Source organism: Leguminivora glycinivorella, chromosome 3, assembly GCF_023078275.1.
Source record: "Leguminivora glycinivorella isolate SPB_JAAS2020 chromosome 3, LegGlyc_1.1, whole genome shotgun sequence".
Taxonomy (NCBI): domain Eukaryota; kingdom Metazoa; phylum Arthropoda; class Insecta; order Lepidoptera; family Tortricidae; genus Leguminivora; species Leguminivora glycinivorella.
In genome coordinates, this window is record NC_062973.1 from 27,099,113 (window position 1) to 27,122,983 (window position 23,871).

Consider the following 23,871-nt stretch of genomic DNA (forward strand, 5'->3'; position numbering starts at 1 on the left):
GATTGATATCATTTTATTAATTCAGTGTAATTTTAAAACAATATTGTTTATTGCACCAATAAATTGCTCTGATATTTAGAATAAGATGAATATTGTACACTGTTGACAATTTAAAGGTGCTTATTGTAAGCCTATTTGAATAAAGAATAATATTCTGATTGATTGATGGATTGAGAACGCGACCATCTCATCGATCTGTCTTATTTTACTCATACAAGCATGGTACGCGTTCGCCTACACGAGCTTAGACTGTGTGCGTAGGAACGCGCTTCTTTCATATATTTGATTGCTATTATCCGAGGTGTGCTACAAGAGAGTGACAGGAACAGCTAGCCACGATACGATTACGAAGCGTAAGCAATTTTGATGTTGGCTAGGTACCCTGAACGAAATGGTACGCCCGTGACTTCATTCAAAGCGTGGTAAATAACAGTTTTTATGAGCTTCTGTGGTTGTATATCAGGCCGAATATTGTCTTTGGACAATTTATGTGTTTGCTGCATACTGTGTCGCATCTATCTATGAACAATATCTATTTGTATTTTTTTGCAACATGGCGACTGGCACCATATGCCGAATAGTTTGTTCTGGTTTTTCACATCCACTTCCCGCAACACCATATTTGATGGCGAGTTTGAAGATCTTAAGACCTTGACTAGGACCTACTGCCGCCGCCGTACAGTACAAATACTCTTTAATGCACACCTCGATAATACCTATACAAAAATACAAAATAAAGAACTAACACAAAAGTAGGTAAGTAACAGGCGGTATTATTACATAATCAATAACAACCAACAGTTCCACTCACCTAACGTAGAATTGTGAATCCTAAAATGCCTAGAATCCTCCGTCCTCTATTTGAGTCCACCATTTTGTAGGTATATTTTTTTATTATAATAGTGCAATAAAGTTTAAATAAATAATGGTAGAAATAAATAAAATTACATTGACTAAGATTCTTCGTACATTCATAACAACAAACTGTTCCACTCACCTAATGTAGAATTATTAATCCTAAAATGCCTAGATTCCTCCCTCCTCCACACCATGGTTGAGGGTCGGGTTGAGTCCACCATTTGTGGGTATAGTTTTTATTATAATAGTGCAATAAAGTTTAAATAAATAAATAACCTTCAGTAAGATTCTTCGTACATTCATAACAATAAGTAGTTCCACTCACCTAACGTTGAATTGTTAATCCTAAAGTGCCTAGAGTCCTCCCTCCTCCAAACGATGGTGGGGGGCGGGGTGCCCGATGCCACGCATCTCAGCGCTGCTTCTTCACCTTCCTTCATCAGGATCTCGCCGCTGCTGGCGTCATCGTCGATATCTGGTGGTACTGGATAAATAATACGAGTCATTATCATCATCATATCAGCCCTTTATCGCCCACTGCTGAGCATAGGCCTCTCTTCTAGTAAGCTACTTGTCTTGGTCCTGAGCTAGTCTCATCCAGTTGTGTGTAAGATGAGTGAGTTTCGTAAAGTTATAGTTTTAGTTAAAGAAATTTGGTATTTAAAGTTATTTACTGGGATTCCTCAATCTGCATTGGGCTAGCGCGGGGAGTAAAAACCGAGCCCTCTCACTCGTGAGAAGAGGTCTGTGCTCAGCAGTGTGACGTTTAATAGGCTATTTATTTATTTGTATGTTTACATGTAATGACTGATGTACTTATACTCCAAAGTTTCTCAAAGCCTTACCTACTTAATTTTTTTCAATCGAGTAATTTTGAAATGAAGTTCAATGAAAGTATTTTTTATGGCTTTCTGTAACCTTTACAGGATTAAATTAAGGTTTCAGTACTTTATAAATGTCATATTTAAGTAAATAAGAAGTTTTACTAATAATAATTTTAACGAATATCATCTGACTTCCATTTAAGGAACAACTGTCAAAATAGCCCATAAAACAGTTAATCCTCAAACCTCAACATCCATTGCCCCGAATATTGAAAGCATTCCAACCCATAACTCACCAAACAAAGCAATGTCAACACAACACAAAGGTTTCCGACGAATTGTAAAAAAATGAAAAGCTTTGGCGTTTACTTCCTCCACTTGTCTCCGGCCCATTGTTCGACACCATTATATTCTTGATTGACTTCCGTGACACCTAATATTTGCGGCAAATAACCTCCTTTACAATTTTATGACGACGCCATTTTTAACATCAGACACGCGATATAATCTAGGTGTCATAAAAAATGGAACGAGATTTTTTTTAGTCATGTTGTTTAATCTAGCAGCTAAGTATGTATCAAAGCTCTATAAAACACCAACCTAAAATTGAATATTCAATGGGAACAAATACATCACATATTATTCCCGCATGTCCCTATATGTACTTGTTTTGTTGAGCGTTTGTCAATAAAATTTAATTGTCTATCTGGCTTGGAGCACAGTTTTTGAAATATATTATTAATGTAACGATATTTCATATAACAACTCTATACTTACTCCTACTAACATTATATGGATGCTGATACGCAATAATTCATCCCACATGCATTTTGCAATAAGATGTCGACTCAAAAATTTGACGATTAAAGTTGACGTTTTATTGCAAAATTCATGGGGAATAAATAAATAAGTAAATAAATAAATATTAGGGACACCTTACACAAATCAACTTAGCCCCAAACTAAGCATAGCTTGTACTATGGGTGTTAAGCGACGATATACATACTTAAATAGATAAATACATACTTATATACATAGAAAACATCCATGACTCAGGAACAAATATCTGTGCTCATCACACATTATTGCGTATCAGCGTCCATATTACCTATCACCATATGTGGGACCCACGTCCTCAAGTCCCAGGGTCTAGGTCCCATAAGGGGAGGGGAAAAAAACGGCGAGTCCCACACACCGTGCATTACTGCATTCCCACTCCGTCAAAAAAAGGGCCTAGGTCCCATCGCCATGGTCAAACGCTTACATATAGAATAGAATAGAATAGAATAGAATATAAGAACTTTATTCAAAAACGCTTAATTTAAACTTAACTAATAACACTAACATAATAAATATTATTGTATTAAAGCGTTACTGAAAAGGTCTCCACTCAGCTTCATGCCAAGGGACCCTGGAGGACCCTGACGCTGGTCTTCCGTGATATACAGAGTGGGGCCTGTAACCAAGGTGAAGAATTGAACTGTAGGCTATTCTCCTTATACTGATCAACATTTGTTCAGTGACTTTTAAAAATTATGAAGTCTTTAAATTTTTAATTTTTCATACAAAATAAATATTAGCTTCAATGTACGCCATTATTGTTGTCATTGACGTTGTCTGTCACACTTTAGACTTAACAGAATTCGCAATACATTACCTCTTAGAAAAAACTTTCAAGGGTAATAAAAATCAAAATACAAGTTATTTTTAAAAGTCGCCGAACAAATGTTGATCAGTATAAGGAGAATAGCTTACAGTTCAATTCTTCACCTTGGTTACAGACCCCACTCTGTATGGTAATTCTTCTTGAAAAATGAAAATGAAAATGAAAATGAAAATGAAATATTTATTTTTCAAGTAGGCATATTACAATGCGCATATGAACATCAAATAAAGCTACGCCGGCTCTAACCCTACGCCTCAGCCTCGAGAAGATTTCAGTCCCCCCTCAGTTGGGAGGGGGGTATCCACTATGGGACCGGCAAGAAACTCGGCGGGCAACTTCTTTTCAAAACATTACATCTTATAATTAACATGCATTAAATAACAACATACAATTTAACATGCAAAAGTATTCATCAAAGAATATGAACAGACTAGGTACTCTATGGAAATCAATTTCAATAAATTATATTATTGCTTAATAATACGTCGTTCTTCTTCAGAGAAAACATATCAAATTGTCATAGAAGAAAAAGATAATATGAATCTCAATATCATTAAATATGTAATTTACCTACACAACATAAAATATAAAATATTTGATGTGATGAGGATTGATCAGATGATGAGGATTCTAACATCAATTGTAAGATCTGACCACGACATGGTTAAGGAAACTATGTCTTAAGTAAGTGTCAAGTCACCTACTAAAAACTTGCAGCCGATGCGTCTGACTCATCATAGGCTTAGTATTGACTTGACTCATGAATCTGTCGCCATCACTGGGACCAACGTCCTTGAGTCCCAGTGTCCAGGTCCCATCGCCGTGACCGACGCTGATGCGCTGATTCTTGGTGATAACCAGCGATAATGAGGAATCTACATCGAGTCTAAGATCTGGCGACGGCATGGTTAAGAGAACTGTGTAAAATTTTTGGTGTCAAGTCACTTACCAACAACTTGCAGCCGATGGGTCTGACTCATCATAGGCTCAGTATTGACTTGACACATGTATCTCCCGCCGTCACTGGGTCCTACGTCCTTCAGCCCCAGTGTCCAGGTGCCATCGCCGTGACCGACGCTGATGCGGTGGTTCTTGGTGATCACGTGACCGGCGATGGTGAGGATGGTTTGCGTGTCTACGCGGAGCCACGCCACCTGGTGGGAAATTTTGAAGTGTGAGATTCATAATAATATGGTTTGGGCAATGATTTAACTACTACTAGCCTACTAGTTACGATGAACACTAGAAGATTTGTTCTTTCGATATTAGCAACGATTTTTCTTAAGATTCCGATTTAGCTTCCGACACCATCTATTTTCTGTTATTCATAATTTATGACGTCCATACTTCAAACACAGTTGCAGTTCAAACCATAACTTTGTATATTTTTAACATTTTCTTCTAAAGAATAACAGGATGTATTTATTGTTTATTGTAATGTATATATCTATGAATCATTTGCCTGAAATAAAAAAAACTTGCACTTGTGAGCAATCTTCAAGGTCGTATTAAAAATATTAAATCACAATTCTGTTTTAGATCACAATAATATTCACAGTCCTGTTATAACTACGGAATCGGATCTTAGAGTCTGCGGAGTTTAACCGTCGCGTGAACTCCTATATGCCTGAAGAGGGGCCTCCGAATTGGCCCGAAACATGTCGCAGCAATAGCGATATAATAATGTGAGTACAACCGTAGTTTAATTAATGATTTGAATCGGATCTAGTTTCTCAACACGTAGCCAGAATCAGCGTCGAGTTTCGTTTGAAATTAAACAGGCTTCCAATCGAAAACAGGAATTGCATTTTATGTTTCCATCATCAAAGTTTTAAAACCAAACGAAACTTTTTCCGCTTAAAACGTTTCACTCTAACTTCCAAGTGGCAGTAACACATGCGCATTTTTCGCTTACCAACAACTCGCAAACAATTTTTAAAGTTCTTCAACAATGCACGCTACAGCTTAATGTTCCCGAATTTGACCTACTTCGACTGGCGAGCCGACGCGTTGGAGATTACAGTTGTCACATAAAAATAATTCATCAGTTCTCATAATTGTATGAGGAACCTTTTTTATTTCTTTGTCTACTTCGTAAAAATTTATATAAGTATAGGACATAATTTACGCCTATTTTTTAAATTTATGGGTAGTGAACACAACACAATAAAATTAAGTAGTCGTTACTTTGAACATCTGCAACAAACTGAAAATGAATCTTTTGAAATGAGAGTCCTATAAATGGGGAATCCAAAAGGAATACTGCTCATTTAGGAAATATTGACGCTGAGCAACAGTGTCAAGTAGAGTTGTGCCGTTCTCGAGAACGTTCTCATTTGACTATGGAGAATATTCTCCTAAGAGAACATTTCCCATACAAGCGGGAGAATGTTCTCGGGAACGGCACAAATCTAGTGTCAAGTAATTATCAACTCAGAAATACACAATTGACAATTGAATAACTAATTATTTATTGGACAAAAATAACACTAAATATTTTACAACCCATTATCCGCAACGCAGGCTTCGTCATGAGGTTACAGCCATAAATCAGCAACAGGCGTCGTCCTTACACACAAACAATAAAGCCATCCGCAACAGGCTTCGTCATTTACCCATATGTGGGTTATTGCAACAACAACATACGCGCAAACTAACTAGGACCCGCCCGAGTCGTACCGGGCCCAAAGGTTCCCATCACACTAGCAGCATTTCCACGCTGTATAGCCAATGAAATCCCCTGCACCAGATACGACCCGGAACGCGGATCGCAGCCCCTATCCCTAAGTCGGCGACCAAGTTCCCTAACAATGGCTTAAGCCTCAGTTCCCCAGGGTCCCGCCGTCTCCACAACAAGTGGCACAAATTTGTACATTGCTTCCAGGGCGCTGTACTTTGCGTGCTTGAGTCTAGCTGCAAACTCTGCAGCTGACCCAGCAGACTTAATTGTGAGGCCAAGGTGGGACGGAGCAAAAGTACTCACACACGTGGCGTCCCACAATAGGCACTGACCCTTCTGCCACGGAACCAACGTGAGACAATTGACAATTGTGTCAAGCTTAATTTCAACAACAATGTGGTGTTAGTCCACTTGACTATGCAATCAAGAAATCAAATCTACGGGGGAAAAATATACGATTTGTTACATGTATACATAGTAGGTAGGTAGTAGTAGGTAGGCAGAGATCACGGATTTCTAATCTATTTACTACGATCCTGACAAACCACTTTCGCTACACACACTTTCATAGGGTGTGTAATGATTGGTATAACTTTTTTTGGTATAGTAACATTTGATATAACAACATTTGGTATATATTTAGAGGGTATAATCACTCATTTGACATAATTAACATTTGGTATAACCACAAAATATCTACTTTTATTTTGGATAACCATTATTTCGTATAACACTTATTTATAATAACCGTGGTATGGTATAACTATCTATTGATATACGGCTAGTATAATATAATTATTAAACAGTATAAAACGTTTCATGAATTAATTGTATTCTTTTTTGAAGGGATCACAGTTCTAACCTAACCTAACCTACTTTTCTGATAGCAGTACATATGTTTAAGGGTCACAGTTCTAACCTAACCTAACCTGTTTGTCTGGTAGCAGCGCGTTGTGTGTAAGGGTCATAGTTGTAGCCTAATCTACTATTCGGGTAAATGATGGATCTAGTTTATTGTGCAATTCTAACTGTGCTTTAGAAACAATTTGTGTTATACAATTTATTTATTATCGGAAATCAGCATTATATTCAAAGTATGTTATAATACATGTTATTCGAAAAAATGGTCATTATATTAAATAAGAATTATACAATTTGTCAGTATATTATTTGTTGTTATATGATTAAATAATTATATCAAATGATCGTTATACCGACTAAAAATATATCAAAAAAAGTTATACCGATCGATACGCACCCACTTTCATAACATTAACGATTTGTTACATTTCCAAATACATCACAACTAACGAAGGTCAAAATACTCATACAAGAAAAACAATAAGACACCCAAAAGATGACCGCTGTCTATCTCGATGGTATTTTAGCGAAAAACAAAATCCAAGCCGGATTCAGAGAAATAATATTATAAGTCGGGGCGCTTATCAAGATTGGAATGAATAGGCCAGGAAAAATACTGCAATTAAGATATTGTTTATTTTGCAGAATAACTTTCACTTAGATTATTTAATAATCTTCTTGCTTTTATTGTATTAATGGCTTGGGAATAGCAATTTGATCATTTTTTTAAGAAACGGAATAAACAATAATCCTTTGTTTTGTTTCGTGTGATTTTTATACAAAAACAGTCAGTTAGTTATCTGCACTATATAATAATATATCTAAGTTAAATTCAGTGGCATATTATTTTTCATTTGTATGTCTGGGCCATATGACTCGGCTAGAGGATATAACTATCATCCATGCAATAAAAATACTTTTACCTAAATCTGGTTTTCATCTATTAAAATTGGAAGACCTAGGCGAACTTTTCTCGACCTATTCGGGGAAATATTGCAAAAAGGCCAAGTCAGAAGTTTTACGAAACCGATGAGCATGTATGAGGAATGTTATAAAAGTGCGTAAAGTGAAATTGGTTTGTCAGGATCGTAGCAAATGGAAGTTCGTGATCTCTGCCTGCTCCTCTGGGAAACAGGCATGATTGTATGTATGTATGGATGTTAAATACCTTAAAAGACTGTAAGTTGTCGACTCTGCACGTGAGCGATGCATCTCTGCCTACAGCTACTGTCACGTTGGATCCTGGACCGACGAACGTTGGCAAATCTGAAACAATGAGAAATTAACATTATTCTTGAAATCCGCGAAAAGCTGTGATACCATGAGTTTTTTTTTAATCTTTCTATTCAGAAAAAAATCGAAATAAGATGTCATATATTAAAGAAAAAATGATGATGATGAATGAATGAGAAACCATTTCGTGGCACCTTCTCGTTTTTATGTGTTCCTATTTGTAATATTTTTCTCTTTTGTGTGTTTACGAATAAAATTTATTCTATTCTATTCTATTCTAAATAATGATGATGATGATGAATGATGATGATGAATGAATGATGATAATGATGTTGAAAAATGAAGAATGATGAAATGATGATGAATGAAAATGAATGAAAATGATGATGAATGAACTTTCTATTCAGTTTTACTCGTATTTTTAACACCTATATACGTTAATGGATAGCATAAGCGTCCCACGACCTAACTTGTTTGATAAACAAAAATCACAATAAAAATCGAGTAATATTTCTTCTTTGTAATGTGTGTGTACGACGCCCCGACGGAAGATCAGCGTTGGCCCTCCCAGGCTAACACCGTACTGAGTCGGGACCATTTCGTGGCAAATGTGTGTAGCGTGTACCTACTAAATTTTTGTGATGTTATGTGTACGAGATTCATTTCTCTTGTTGGAATATTTACCACGAATAAACTATTTCTATTTCTATTATGCTGAGATAACATACCTAATATTTTATTTTTATTCAGTGGCTTATACACCTAATGCAAACACATAAAAACATCGCCATAAACTCTAAAACACGCATTAGACACATTAGTTTAAGTGCATACAACGCATTCAAGAAGTCATATCCCAATATTATATCAAAAGTGTGCCAATTTCACAAAATTTATGGCCCAATTTGACTTGGCTCATATTCTGCCAACTGATTTATTGTCGCACTAAAACGAGTTCTAGGATTGCATTTTGTGCCATAACGGCATAATGAGGTTACGTCGTCGGAATGCATTGGAAGCTTGTCATTGTAAGGGGGTCGTAACCATCGACATTAACCAACGTTATGGTCGGTACATTGTTAGGTTCATGTCTGCTGAGCGCAATGGCATTGCCATTCTGTTAATGCAGACGGAGTTATGGACACACTGCCAAGTTAAGTGGCGGCACGGAATATTTGATGTTTTTTTTTTATTATGACCTTTTTAAATAATTGTCAATAAAAATATTCCTAGTATTAAAATAGCCCCAACGTATTCTATCTATCTATCTATAGCAGCCTTTAAAGCATCCGTCTTTCGGACATAGGCCTCCTCTCCATTCCTCCACGCTTGTCGGTGCATTGCCATCCGCATCCAGTTATCGCCAGCTAGTTAGCAGATGTCATTTTTCCATCTAAGGGGCGGCTTGCCACGACCGCGCCCCAACGTTATAATTGGGCCATTTTTTTGTCAAAGTTGTCCACCCCACTTTTTTTTGGATTGGGAAATGTTTATGTGGTTTCCACTCAGAATCGCGAGCTCTTTCAATTCTAATAGGAGAAAAAAAGAGTCCCAGGGTTTTTTTCCCATTCCGTTACCATTTTTTCATACATTTTGTATGGCGGTAACGGAATGGAAGGTTCGAAAAAATGTATGAAAATCTTGGGACATTTTTTTTCTCGTATCAGAATCGAAAGAGCTCGCGATTCTGAGTATTAATCGCGTAAAAAATACCCATGTTACAAAAGAAGTGGGGTGGACAATTTTGAAAAAAAATGGCCCAATTATTCATAATGTATGTTCATAAGTTATTCAGGTATGTAGCTAACAACAGTGACTGATTCCTGTCAGGCTGATATGATGATCTAACTGGCAGTCTGTGAGTCCCACATCTTTCAATGTGAATTCTTTTGAGTTGTTATTTTTTTTGCAGAGTATTTTTGATCCTAATATCAGGTATATTAGGTTGTTGAGGGATAACCCTCTTATCTTGTATCTCTTATCTTATATTATCTTGATTACCGTACATGTGCAATACATAGCCATTTTCCGCAGTAGTAAAAATTTTAAAAGTGATGCTCTCAAAATTTTAGTAGGTATTTGTTTTTATAGAAATAATACATTTGTTAAAATCTATAATAAAAAAAGTACTTGGCGTATGACTTGATCCAATGACATAGCTTACGACCAGGGGGCCAATTTTTGAATCTCGGCCATTCGATTTCGTGAAATTCGTTCAATAATATCTCCACTACTAGCGATTAAAATTCTACTAACAGAATCGAAAACGAGTGGTCATTACCACTAGTTTTAAAATTACTACAGTCGTCTTTTTTCAAAAATAGCATTACGTCGTTTTCCACAGACTTTCGAACGGCGAATTCGTGAGTTCGAAATTCAAAAATCGATCCCCAGTGTTCCAAATAAAGTTGTACTAACATTTTTTTGTTAAAATATTAGTATTTGTTGAAGCAAGCCCAGTCCCAAAGCCGTCTAACAAGTGACAAGTTAGAAATTTTGTTATAAAAACTTTGAACACGTCCACGGCGAAATGGGTGCCGGGAAGTTGTAAATCAGAACCTTTTTTATACAGACCTTTTACACGTACCTTCGAGTATGACATGTGTTAGAACAATTTTCTGTTTGAACTTATTCGAACAGGGTAGTTCTATTTTAATAAGTACTATTTTATTCTTACACTTACAACCATTGCTGTTTTGGGATAATTTCGAAAGTCACATAAAAATCACCATTATTTCCATCATATCAAGATTCCCCTTTCGAAATTACCCCAATGCACCCTACATAAGTCTTAGTAACCACACTCGTTACTATGAAGTGTCAATCCGCGGCAAGAGTGAGTCACGATTTTATGGCATGTTCCACTTATTCACGACGCAAGTTCAAATAACATTATATTTCTAAATAAGTGTTACTTTCCTTTAATTTGCAGCTGTAGTTCAAATAAACACGCAATGAAGTCGTGACTCACGTTACTTTCACGTGGATTCACCCTAAACATAATTATTGTATGTATGTGCGTCTTCATACTAACGATCGATTTTTAGTCGGCTGGAGCCGATCCCACGTCGATAGGTTTGGGGAAACCCTAACGGCCCAGCCACGACATTGGTCTAAGCGCGACAGCGGTGAGCGGCAGCCATAGGTGCGAATGAAAAGTCCCATCGCTGTGTCTCGCTCCAAAATCAACTGGTTGGTTAATCAAACGACTGATAAACCTATGTAACAGATTTATTAGCATAAGTACCTATGTATATACCTAGAATTAAGAAAGTTACATGACATAATTTTTTTTATTAATAAATGATCGTCGATTCATTCGCACCTATGGCCGCCGCTCACCGCTGTCGCGCTTAGACCAATGTCGTGGCTGAGCCGTAAAGGCAGCGGTATTCTGTCCCTACAAACTCACTCCCTTATTCATAAACGGTTACTAAAGTTATCAAGCCGATAAAGTTCGTTTGTCCCTTTCTATCACACCAATACGTCGGAGAGGGACAAACGAACATTATCGGCTTGATAACTTTAGTGGAAGTTTATGAATAAATGAAATGAAATGAAAATGAAAATGAAATGAATGATTTATTGCCGAAAATACATTCCATAGATTATTACTAATAAAACTAAATTAAATTAAAATTAATAAAACTAAAACCAAATTAGTCTAGTAGGACCCGCGGTTTCGGGTCACCCCGACCCCGATCCCACAGGCCTGTGGTAGGCCCTCCAGCGCTCGTGCAGCGGGCTGGCGTCCCACTCTCTGACCGCGGACAGAAGCTTGTTGGAGGAGGCGAAAATTGCCTTTATGGCGGTGGCGCTCCTCATGCGCAGAAGCGCGTCCCAGCCCGGCGCGCGCCCCTCCGTGAACATCGAATAAGGGGGTCAGTATGTAAACAAACCCATACTGCCATTTCTCGAATCTTTTAAGCCTTAATTAATTTGTCGTAAGCAAACTTAATTATTCATCTCTTATTTACGCACACATAATTTAAAATGAAGACAAGTAATTAAGCGAAATTAAGTACACAATCTTGGAGGCCTTGACACGAAGCAGTGGCTTTGAACAAGTAATTTATGATGTAAATAATCTTACTTCAGAGATTAAGTGGAGTCTATTGTCAATTTTAGGAGTCAACTTTTGGGTAGACTTTATAATATTTTACACGAAATAAATAGGCTATTTGATCCTTTTTTTTAAGTCTGCCTTATACGATTAAGTATTGTCCAATTAACCGAAATAAAATATTACCATATTTTATTATGACCTAAAAACAGGAAACATTTTTAAAGTATACTTTTACGTAATCAGGCGAAAACAACACAGTCATGTTAATCTATAGATTTTCTGTGCATCAGGTCATTCTATTCGAAAACAACATTTTCTGACCACAGAGTAGTAATAGAACAGAGGGAGTTTCACTGAGAACCGGCTGTGACCCAACAATGGCGGACGTTTTTTTTTTAATTTTATTTTATGGCTTTAGGTGGCGACCTTTCAAGCCAGCAATGGCAGACGGTATGCGATGTGCAAACACGATTTAAAATCAAAATAATTATAATTCAGGTCAAAAGAAAATCAATTCTTCACTTAATTTATCAAAAATTAATTATATATTGATTTAAACTAACACGATCTTCACTCATATTATTACCCCCCCACCCACCCCACCCGTGGGTCTACCCGTGACCACGGACGTAATGTCATGTCCGAAACGTCGGGTTAAATATAAAACGTAAGTTTTACGCGATTAAGTCCCGTTTTAATTTAATAATATAAAATTAATTATTTTACTTGAAACTTAGAAATATCTTGTTTTTAACAAATAATAATGACTCAGTGCGCCGTGTGCAAACACTATTTAAAAAAAATACTGGTCACACTCTTGTTTTGCAGTTTGTTGGTTTACGTTGGTTTACACGGGACGTGCTAATATCCCTCGTTCAATGGTGCTGGAAAGTCGTGAAAAGCTTGTGTCGGACATCGAGAGGATTCTGTCCGGAGTCTCGGTGTGGGGTCGGGACAACCTAGTCTGTTTCAATCCCACTAAGACACAGGTGTGTGCGTTCACCGCTAAGAAAACCCCATTTAATGTGGTTCCACAGTTCCAAGGCACAGCCCTTGCCTTGTCAGGAAGTATTGGGATCCTCGGAGTCGACATTTCGAGTAACGTCCAATTCCGGTGACACTTGGAAGGGAAAGCTACGTTGGCATCCAAAAAGCTCGGTGTGCTCAATAGAGCGAGGGGATACTTTACTCCGGGGCAAAGACTGCTCTTGTACAAGTCGCAAGTTAGACCCCACATGGAGTACTGTTGTCACCTTTGGGCAGGAGCACCTGGATACCAGCTTGGACCCTTTGACTCGATCCAGAGACGCGCTGTACGAATTGTCGACGATCCCAAACTCACGGGCGGTATTGAACCATTAAGTCTAAGGAGGGACTTCGCCTCCTTATGTGTGTTCTATCGCCTGTACAATGGGTTGTGTTCTGAAGAACTGTTTGACATGATGCCAACGGCCACTTTTCATCATCGCACCGCTCGCCATCGACAGGGCGCTCATCCACACACCTTACAACCTAAATGGTCGCGCACCGTACGGTTTCAGAGGAATTTCCTCCCACGAACGCTCCGGCTGTGGAATGAGCTCCCTGTCGAGGTATTCCCGATGAACTACAGTATGGGGTCCTTCAAAAAAGGAGTGTACAAGTTTCTAATGGGTCGGCAACGCGCACGTGACACCCCTTGAGTTGCGGGCGTCCATAGGTTGCGGTGACCGCTTTCCATCAGGCGGGCCGTATACCTGTTTGCCACCGACGTGGTATAAAAAAAAAAAAAAAAAAACGATTATGAACATTAATTAATATTGTGATTTTACGCATAATAACGTGATAAAGTTTTAAATTACGCATGAAAAGTTGCTCCGTATTTTTTTTTCTTTTGATTGTTGTAATTTTTATACAATTTGACAACGCATGTAGGCATATTTTCTTATTTTTCTGGAGATGTTTTCGCCAAGGGCGCCTCGATCCGACTAACGGGAGATTAGTGGATGAGGTCATAGACAAAGCTATCAATGTGGATGATGGAATCACAGGTTTTTCTTCGGAGTTATCCGTCCTTAGAATTGTAGGTTCATGTTTCTGACATTTTAAGTATAAAGGCATAAAGTTCAATATGTCAGTGATTGTTTTGACATGCAGTAAGGTTCGAATTCGATGACGTCACTACATCGCTGACAGCGTTCTCGGTGGCCAAAATAAATGAAAAATTACACACATTTTTAATCGAAAATACGCAGTCATCATACACTTTTAATACCCAAAATCTATAATAAATATTGGTTTATTATGTAGAATACTACAGAAGACAATCATTTATTGTGCCAAATTCGACATGAGTCTAGTAGCCTATTTAGACGACACAGGGATGATACTTAATTAAATACATTACATTAATTATGTACCAGTTTTTATTATGCTATGTGCTTAAACTCAAAGGCATTTACGACCGGTCTGGCTCAGTCGGTAGTGACCTTGCCTGCAGTACTAAGCCGCGGTCCTGGGTTTGAATCCCGGTAAGAGCATTTATTTGTTATGTCATGGATGTTTTCTATGTATATAAGTGTATTTATCTATTTAAGTAAGTATATCGTCGCTTAGCACCCATAGTACAAGTTTTGCTTAGTTTGGGGCTAAGTTGATCTGTGTAAGGTGTCCACTGTCCCCAATATTTATTTTTATTTATTATATATTTAATTATTTTACGTTATGTACTTAAGAAACAACAATAATGCAGTTATTTGTTTATTATAACTAAACTGTGTGATGTTGCTATGACCTTACAGGGTTCACGGGGAACTGTAATAATCTTAAGGTGGTTCGCTTTCCATACAAAAAACAACTCCCATTTATTTAGTCACCGCATACTACAACTGAATAAAAATATGCGCATACATCTACTTTACATTATCCATTGTCGTAGTATTAAATTAAATACATTGTTTCATACAGAAATCATGGACAAATCCATGTGAATTTTTTATTAATTTTACTTAAATGTGCGTGCCAAATTTTGTGTACAGACACAGAGCCGTCATATTTCGCGCATTTTTAGTTGACATTGTCATCAGTGACACTCGGCTCTTGACAAGTAATTATTTAAAGATATTGGTTTAGTTAACTCAAGCAGACTCAGAAATAATGACGCATTTTGTCAATACAGATACATATCGTGTATTTCGACACTGCTAGTGTAAATCGAAATGGCGTCTCGGTCAAATGACTGACTATGATGCAGGAGATCCCGAGTTCCATTCCGAAGTTTTTTTTTTTTAATCATTTGAACTTTTTTTTGGATTTATTAAGTTTTTTATATTTTTTTAATGGAATATTTAACTATTACTATATTGCTTTCCTATTTTTTATTTTCATACAACAATACAATACAATCCTTTATTATGCCTTTGTTGATAAAAGAAAGTAAGTAAAATAAGTGCAATAAATGAATTAAAATTGAAATAATGTCTAAAGAGAACTTCCTTCAAGAATCACTTTAGAATAATTAAAATGATTTCATCTCACAATTCACAAACCAAATTAAACGATTTAAAATACATAATTAATATTTATGAGTAGTTAAATAACTTCATAAGATCTCAAAGTATTAGCAAAGCCATTGACATATATATTAATTTCTAAGGACGTGACATATGACTGCCAATGCAGTGGCACCATTGACTCCCTTGAGAACGAATTCGAGCCAAGCGTGCAGTGCATGTGAAATCATGCGCGCGATACGTACTCATCAACCTATCGCATCAAATCGCTCTAGCAAGGCGCATCAAACGAATATTGAAATTATGAATCGCCTTATCCGTACCTTGGAAATATTTGACCAACGCTCAAAGTATTGGGTTGGTAAGAAAGTAATGAGCGAATCATAACCAATATTGTAATTTTTATTTAATTTATTATTTTAATCATTTATCAAAAATATAACGGCCTTCGTTATCTACTAATTGTCTCCATCGTTCTGGTAAAGAATGAATAGCATCGGCGAAGAAGTTCTTAGGTTTAGATTCAAAAAACTCAGCTATGTACTGTCGTAGATGGGCTTGATCATCGAACTTTTTTCATTCAAGGCATTGCTTAGCGATCTGAACAATGCGTAATCCGTAGGTGCCAAGTCTGGAGAGTACGGTGGATGAGGTATCACTTTCCAACCTAGCTCCAATAGCTTTAGCCGAGTCACTTTTGCAATGTGTGGGCGAGCATTGTCGAGTAAGAAAAAACTTTAGCATGCTGTGGACGATTCTGACAGATTTTTTGGTTTAAATTTTCAAGCTGATTACAGTATACTGATGCGGTAACAGTCATTCCACTTGGTAGGAGTTCCCAGTGAATAATACCATGAATATCCCACCAAACGGACAGCATAACTTTTTTCGGGTGAGGCTCTGTTTTTGGTGCCTCTATTCCTTTTTCGTTTGGAGCTAGCCACTGACGTTTGCGTGTGTGATTTATATATAAGACCCATTTTTCATGTGATAAGATGGTCCAACCAGTTGAATGTGCGGCGAAAAGACAGAAGTTGTATGCAGATATCGGCACGGCGGTTTAGTTGATGTCTATCAAGTTCGTGCGGTATCCAAACACTGTATTTGTAGTTTTTTCCCAACTCGTGTAAATGTGTTTCTATGGTGACATGAGAGCAGCCTAACTCGGTAGCAAGAGTACGACTCGTTAGCCTCGGATCTCCTTCAATTAAGGTTTTTAATTTGGCTACATCAATCTTCACCGGTCGACCAGACTTAGGTTGATCTGATAATGAAAAGTCGCCACTACGAAACCGCTGGAACCATCGTTTCGCCGTGGCCTCAGACACAACTTTAGGAGCAACACGCTGACATATATTACGCACTGCTTCGGCGGCTGAATGGCCAGACTGAAATTCATATAGTAAGCAATGCCTTACATGCACTTTTAATTCGTCCATTTTCTTCCTTATATTAGCTCGGCGACAGCTAGTGAATGACTGACGAGAAACTGTGCGACTCGCCCTTTATATACTTTCGACCATAGAAGATTCTAGAACTCTTTAAAAAATTTTATGTGGAATTCAATCGATCGCTCATTACTTTCTTACCAACCCAATATTTTAAGTTCCAACATTAGCTACATTTCGGACATTTTTTCCTTCCCGCGCTCAGGGGAATTTCTGACAATATTTCCTGAGAAATAGACAGGCTTCGCCAACTTACCGATGCAGTTGGCGAAACTGCCTTTGCCTTGAAATTTTCGGATTTAGTAAGAAAGTTCCAGCTTGGGTGATAGCAAATGTAAGTTGGTATGTTGTAGGGATGAGGTTCGGGTCTAATCGGGCTCAAGGGACCTGACTTGGCCATCGCATGACGTGCCAATAAGAGTTTGGGGATATTTTGTAAGTTCGCGATATGACAAGTTTACTTTGGAAAGGGTAGCAGCGGGAGTTTCTTTAGTTTATAACTTCTATAAGTACGATAATATCGTTTTGGTAGCTAAGTATCTATCTCTACCGCTCTTAAGACAGACTCAGATTGCGTTTCGATTGGCGGCCTCTAACGGCCCAGCCACGACATTGGTCTAAGCGCGACAGCGGTGAGCGGCAGCCATACGTGCGAATGAAAAGTCCCATCCCAATGTATGGCCGCCGCTTACCGCTGTCGCGCTTAGACCAATGTCGTGGCTGAGCCGTAATAACTGCAGTAGGTAGACAAGAACATTATTATATTGTAAATGATTTAGCATGTAAGTTACTTGCTTAAGATTAATAAGAATATAAACTGTTGAAACAACTCCATCTATTAGGTATTACTTTCAGGATATTGTTGGTCAATTTTAGTTTATTTATAACATTTATATAATAAGTTGCTTCTGTAACTTGCATTAATGTGTAGGTGTAAGTATATCTTTATTTAGCCCAAAAAAGTCTACTTATACTAACCAAAACTCGTAAGTATCTAACTTAGAAGATCCCACACACTTGAGTGTAAATATTATTCTCCGACACAAAATAATGAAAGAGAAGACACATACATAATACAATGATATTGGGTTAAAACGGATATATTTCACGCGAAATATTAGCGAAAAGAATCATACGTAGGCGTGTATTATAATTAAGGCCCGTAACTTTCATGCCGATGACATAAATTTGACGTCACGCTACATATAGAATGATTCAAGAGTTTTATTTAATAATTAATCATTATTCATGAATAATTTTACTAATAAGACATGAGACTTCAAAACTAATCTATTCATACGTGAAATAATTAATACCTACTTGATACGTGAAAAATAAATTAAATGATTTGTTTATTTTTCACATTCATTTTATTAAATATGTTTGTTACCATATTTCAATAAATTATTAAAACAAAACGTGTCCTTTTCGTTTCACGTATCAAATAAGTATTAATTATTCCACGTATGAATAGCTTACTTTTGAAGTCATTTGTACATGATAAAAATTGATTAATGAATAATAACTATTTATTACAATAAAACTATTTGAATCATCCTATATGCAGCGTGACGTCAAATTGATGTCATCGGCATGAAAGTTACGGGCCCTGATTATAATTATATGCCACTCGTGGGTTGAAAAATCACCTACACAATTCTTCCTCATAATTGATGTAAGATTGTTGTAAACGTAATAACTAGTAAACTAGATATAATTAACGTTATTGAAAATCCAATAAAACAGACCTATTTAGTAACTAGGCGCTAAAGTTGTACCTGCCTGAAAATGAATCTGACCCTTTAGCACAACTTGCCTTGTTGCGCGCGAGTCCTTACATCAAGCGGGACTGCAAGTATGGACTCGCGCGCGACAAGGCAAGTTGTATTAGAGGGACTGTTGTACACTTGTACAGTGGTCTATTTTACCATAGTGACAATTGACACTTGACACTGACATGGCTGTGTCTATTTCTGGGTAACATTGTTACTCAGCGTTAATATTTTCTTGTTGAACAGGCAATGAATGGCGAAGTGTCGGTCGACAATTTTCATTAATGTGAAATAGGCCACTGTTCTATCTAAAAAAAATGTAAAAAAAAAATTATACTAAGCAGAGCATGACAATATAGTCCGTTTTCAGGGTGCGTATCGATCGGTATAACTTTTTTTGATATAGGTATTTTTAGTCGGTATAACGATCATTTGATATAATTATTTAATTATATAACAATAAATAATATACTGACAAATTGTATAATTCTTATTTAATATAATGATCATTTTTTCGAATAACATGTATTATAACATACTTTGAATATAATGCTTATTTCCGATAATAAATAAATTAGACTTATATTGACCGGGATATAAACCGTGATTACCTTTTTGATTTTTGTCGAGCTCCCGATATTTCCCGGTCCCGGTCCCGGTCCGGTGGTTATATCCCGGTCAATATAAGTCTAATGAAAATAACCGTGAATCATTCAAAACTCTTAATAAATAAATTGTATAACACAAATTGTTTCAAAAGCACAGTTAGAATTGCACAATAAATTAGATCCATCATTTACCCGAATAGTAGATTAGGCACAGAACTAAATCAAGATAGAAGGAAAATGCTCGGCGATTAACAGCGAAACCGAGCGTGTAACGTTTTGTGTCGAGCCTATGACGTCACGAGTGTACTTTAGTGATGGGAACGTTGTCGCCGCGTAACCCATTCGATCGATTGTGGAGTTTGCGTGCGGGATGCCCGCCGAAATTAAAAATATCGGATGTTCATCTTCGTTGTGAAATGAAGTAAGTATATACCTGTATTCGTGTGATGACAAACAATTCACTAGTAGGTATATAATTTGCCTAAGGCCAGGAACAAAGATTTTAGTAGGTAGGTATTAATACTAGTTAATATTTCGTAATATTTTTAAGAAAATCGACCATGTACTCACAGCATTATCCTCATGTTATTTGTTACAACTTTTAGTAATTTGTAAATATAATTAACCATTAACACATTTTTAGAGTTATTTTTATTCATAATAAATATAGAGCGTATTATGTTTGTATTTGTTTTTCTGCCGACCACAAATTCAACGTTAATACCGTAACTGTAACCTATTTTAAAGTTTAATTTACTTTTCACTCGTACTTTATATGTATAGTTTCATAACAATATAAAAACATAATTATAATTTCCACTGCTTCGCAAAATCGATTTAAATCGAATAAGGAAATCGCAGCATACATGACGATATAGTTCCGTGGTGCACCACTATTCTTAAGTTCGACGTGAGTTCGACGAACAAAATAACAAATCTACCTTCACTTTGTCTCGACAGTTTGAATAGCCTATTTTTATATCGCTTGTTTTAAACGCACGCTAAGTCGGACTCGTCAAATTAAAGCCGCAATGGAAAACTAGTTTGACGGCCGTACTTCAGCTAATGTTTTGATGATAAAAATAGGAAAATCGTGTTTTTTATTTAATAAAAAATATTTTAGGACAAATGGTACTTACCGATGATAGGAAACACTTTGTTTAACACCCTTGCTTTTATTGGTGGTGTTTGAACAGTTAATTATCGAATACCGACCCATTTTGTATTTTTCACTGTATGTCACTCGCGGGCAGCGGTCGGGAGCAGACTGACTTGCGCGGCGAACAATGTCGCTCGCTATTTAACTTTTCCGCACGCGAAGTAGATACACTTTTTCCTTCTATCTTGATTTAGTTCTGTGAGATTAGGCTACAACTATGACCCTTACACACAACGCGCTGCTACCAGACAAACAGGTTAGGTTAGGTTAGAACTGTGACCCTTAAACATATGTACTGCTATCAGAAAAGTAGGTTAGGTTAGGTTAGAACTGTGATCCCTTCAAAAAAGAATACAATTAATTCATGAAACGTTTTATACTGTTTAATAATTATATTATACTAGCCGTATATCAATAGATAGTTATACCATACCACGGTTATTATAAATAAGTGTTATACGAAATAATGGTTATCCAAAATAAAAGTAGATATTTTGTGGTTATACCAAATGTTAATTATGTCAAATGAGTGATTATACCCTCTAAATATATACCAAATGTTGTTATATCAAATGTTACTATACCAAAAAAAGTTATACCAATCATTACACACCCCCGTTTTCATGGTGTGCCCAATGGGTAATAATTATTAAAAACTAGCTTTTTTCTGCGGCTTCGCTCGCCTTCAACTAACTCCACTTTAAAAAATCACGTCAATTCATCAATTCAATTCAATTCAAAATATCTTTATTCATGTAGGCCTAGTTACAAGCTCTTATGAATAGTTCATTACATATAATTATGTTATGATCTTAATCTAACCTAATTATCAGAGCAATTTATTGTTGTAATTATTGTTCATAATAATATTGAGTCTATAATATACAATTTCATATAAAAATAATCGTTAAACAAAAAATATATAATTAGGTATATGTATATATAAAAATACATGTCTAGAATATTTCTAGGAAAAATCCAATGTCCAAAAAAATACAATATTAATTTCATCAACAATAATAATAATAAAAAACGTAAAAATAAGAAACCATTTCGAATAACAATTAATCCCACGTTGTTTTATCATTCATGTAGTCTTGTGTTGTATAATAAGCTTTGGAAATGAGTACACGCTTTACATGATTCTTAAATTTATTAATTGACAAGTCAGTAATATGATTCGGAAGTTTATTATAAAATCGAACACAGTTACCCATGAATGATTTTTTAATTTTACAGAGCCGTGTGAAGGGCACCGCGAGTTTATGTTTATTTCTAGTATTTATATTATGTACATCACAGTTTTTCTTCAAATTACAAATGTTTTTATGTACATACATAATATTCTCATAAATATATTGACAATGCACTGTCATTATATTAATGTCCTTAAACTTATCTCTAAGCGAGTCTCTATGGTTCATTTTATATATTGCTCGAATAGCCCTCTTCTGCAGAATAAATATGGTATTTATCTCTGAAGCACTGCCCCAAAGTAAAATACCATATGACATAATGCTGTGAAAGTAACTAAAATAAACTAATCGAGCTGTTTTCACGTCTGTTAACTGACGGATCTTGCTCACTGCAAAAGCTGCAGAACTAAGTCTATTCGAGAGGTTAACAATATGGGGACCCCACTGAGAAGTTTAGAATCTAAGGTTATACCAAGAAAAACTGTACTATCTACCAGTTCCAATTCCTCATCCTTCACAACGACACTTGTTTGCTCATTCCTTACGTTACTATTAGTGACAAACTTAATACATTTAGTCTTTTTTTCATTTAATAATAAATTATTTACATTGAACCAGTTCACTACTTTAGAGATAGCATTGTTTACATCACTGTGAGCTTGTTGCTGTCGTTTAAGTTTGAAAATAAGTGAGGTGTCGTCTGCAAACAATACTATATCATGGTGGGTCTTTACAAGGAATGGCAAGTCATTTATGTAGATAAGGAACAGGAAAGGCCCCAATATTGATCCCTGTGGTACACCCATAGAGACCAATGACCCAGTTGATCTCTGTCCATTGACATCTACCCTTTGTATTCTACCATTTAAGTAGGACTTGAGTAAATTTAGTGCTGATCCTCTGACTCCATAATAATGTAGTCAGAGGATCAGCACAAATTTACTCATCGCTCGTGAAAGACGGACAAACAAACAAACACACACACTTTCCAATTAATATTAGTATGGATACCTAATCTGTAATAGGGTTCCTCAGTACCAGTACTTAGTTGGCATCAAGTGTTTTTTGGCGGCCGCGTATAATAAGTTGGCAAATTCACAAACGACAAGTATTGGATCGAACATTCATCAAAAAACTTCAACATTACAGCGGTGTTCACAACTATGTCGTGTCCCTTGGGTCAAGTTCAGCGTTGGACATTCGAGGCACGTTACTAACTGTATCGGATGATACGAAAATAGAAATCGTAGCCGTCTCAGAATAGAAATCACGTGAGAATATAAATCGAAAGCTAAGCGTCTTCTAAGCATGCGACGATAAACCGTGTAGTGGTTGTTTCCCTGCAATGATTTTGCCATAGATGTACAATCGATGTGTAATTTTTTTTTTAACCCCGGACTCATAAACGACGGGGTGTTATAAGTTTGACGTGGTCGTCTATCTGTCTGTCTGTCTGTTAGTCTGTCTGTCTGTGTGTGTGTCTGTGGCATCGTAGCTCCTGATTTAGGTTTAGTTTTTTGTTTGTGTCTGAAAGCTGAGTTAGTCGGGAGTGTTCTTAGCCATGTTTCATGAAAATCGGTCTACTATGTCGCGGTGGGCCCCTCACATGTAGCGTCTCGCCAGCGTAGCGTCGGGCTAATTCGTAAAACCTATGTTGTACCTGTACCTAAATCAACATCTTTATCAAACTAGTAACTAACCTAATCTGCAAGAAATACGTTATATCGTACTAGTGGCACACATGTCTATTATTTGGCAAATATTCGTGTTGTATCTCTTTTGTTCTGTATGTCGAAGGAAAGAGATGCAACACAAATGTTTGCCAAATACAGCCATGACCTTTAGGATTTTATGCACTTTCTTGCCTTGACGTACAAATAAAAGTAGGTGTTACGAAACCGTTCAAAAATCACCCTGATTTTTGATCCTGTATTCGTTAGACTAAGTTAATTATTTTTGTTATTAAAAATCAATTTTCAATTTTATAAATTTAATAATAATAATTCATT

The 23,871-nt window shown here is 36.5% G+C and overlaps 1 protein-coding gene across 1 annotated transcript in view; it reads right to left on the reverse strand.

Annotated features, from left to right (window-relative positions):
* Positions 1-23,871, reverse strand: part of LOC125242679 (lachesin-like) — a 124,602-nt gene that overhangs the window by 35,584 nt on the left and 65,147 nt on the right. Inside the window, exons 2-4 of the mRNA XM_048151534.1 lie at positions 8,058-8,155; positions 4,298-4,502; positions 1,184-1,342 (exon numbers count right to left, since the gene is read on the reverse strand). Of these exons, the coding sequence (XP_048007491.1) occupies positions 1,184-1,342; positions 4,298-4,502; positions 8,058-8,155 (462 nt within the window). The remainder of the gene's footprint in view (positions 1-1,183; positions 1,343-4,297; positions 4,503-8,057; positions 8,156-23,871) is intronic.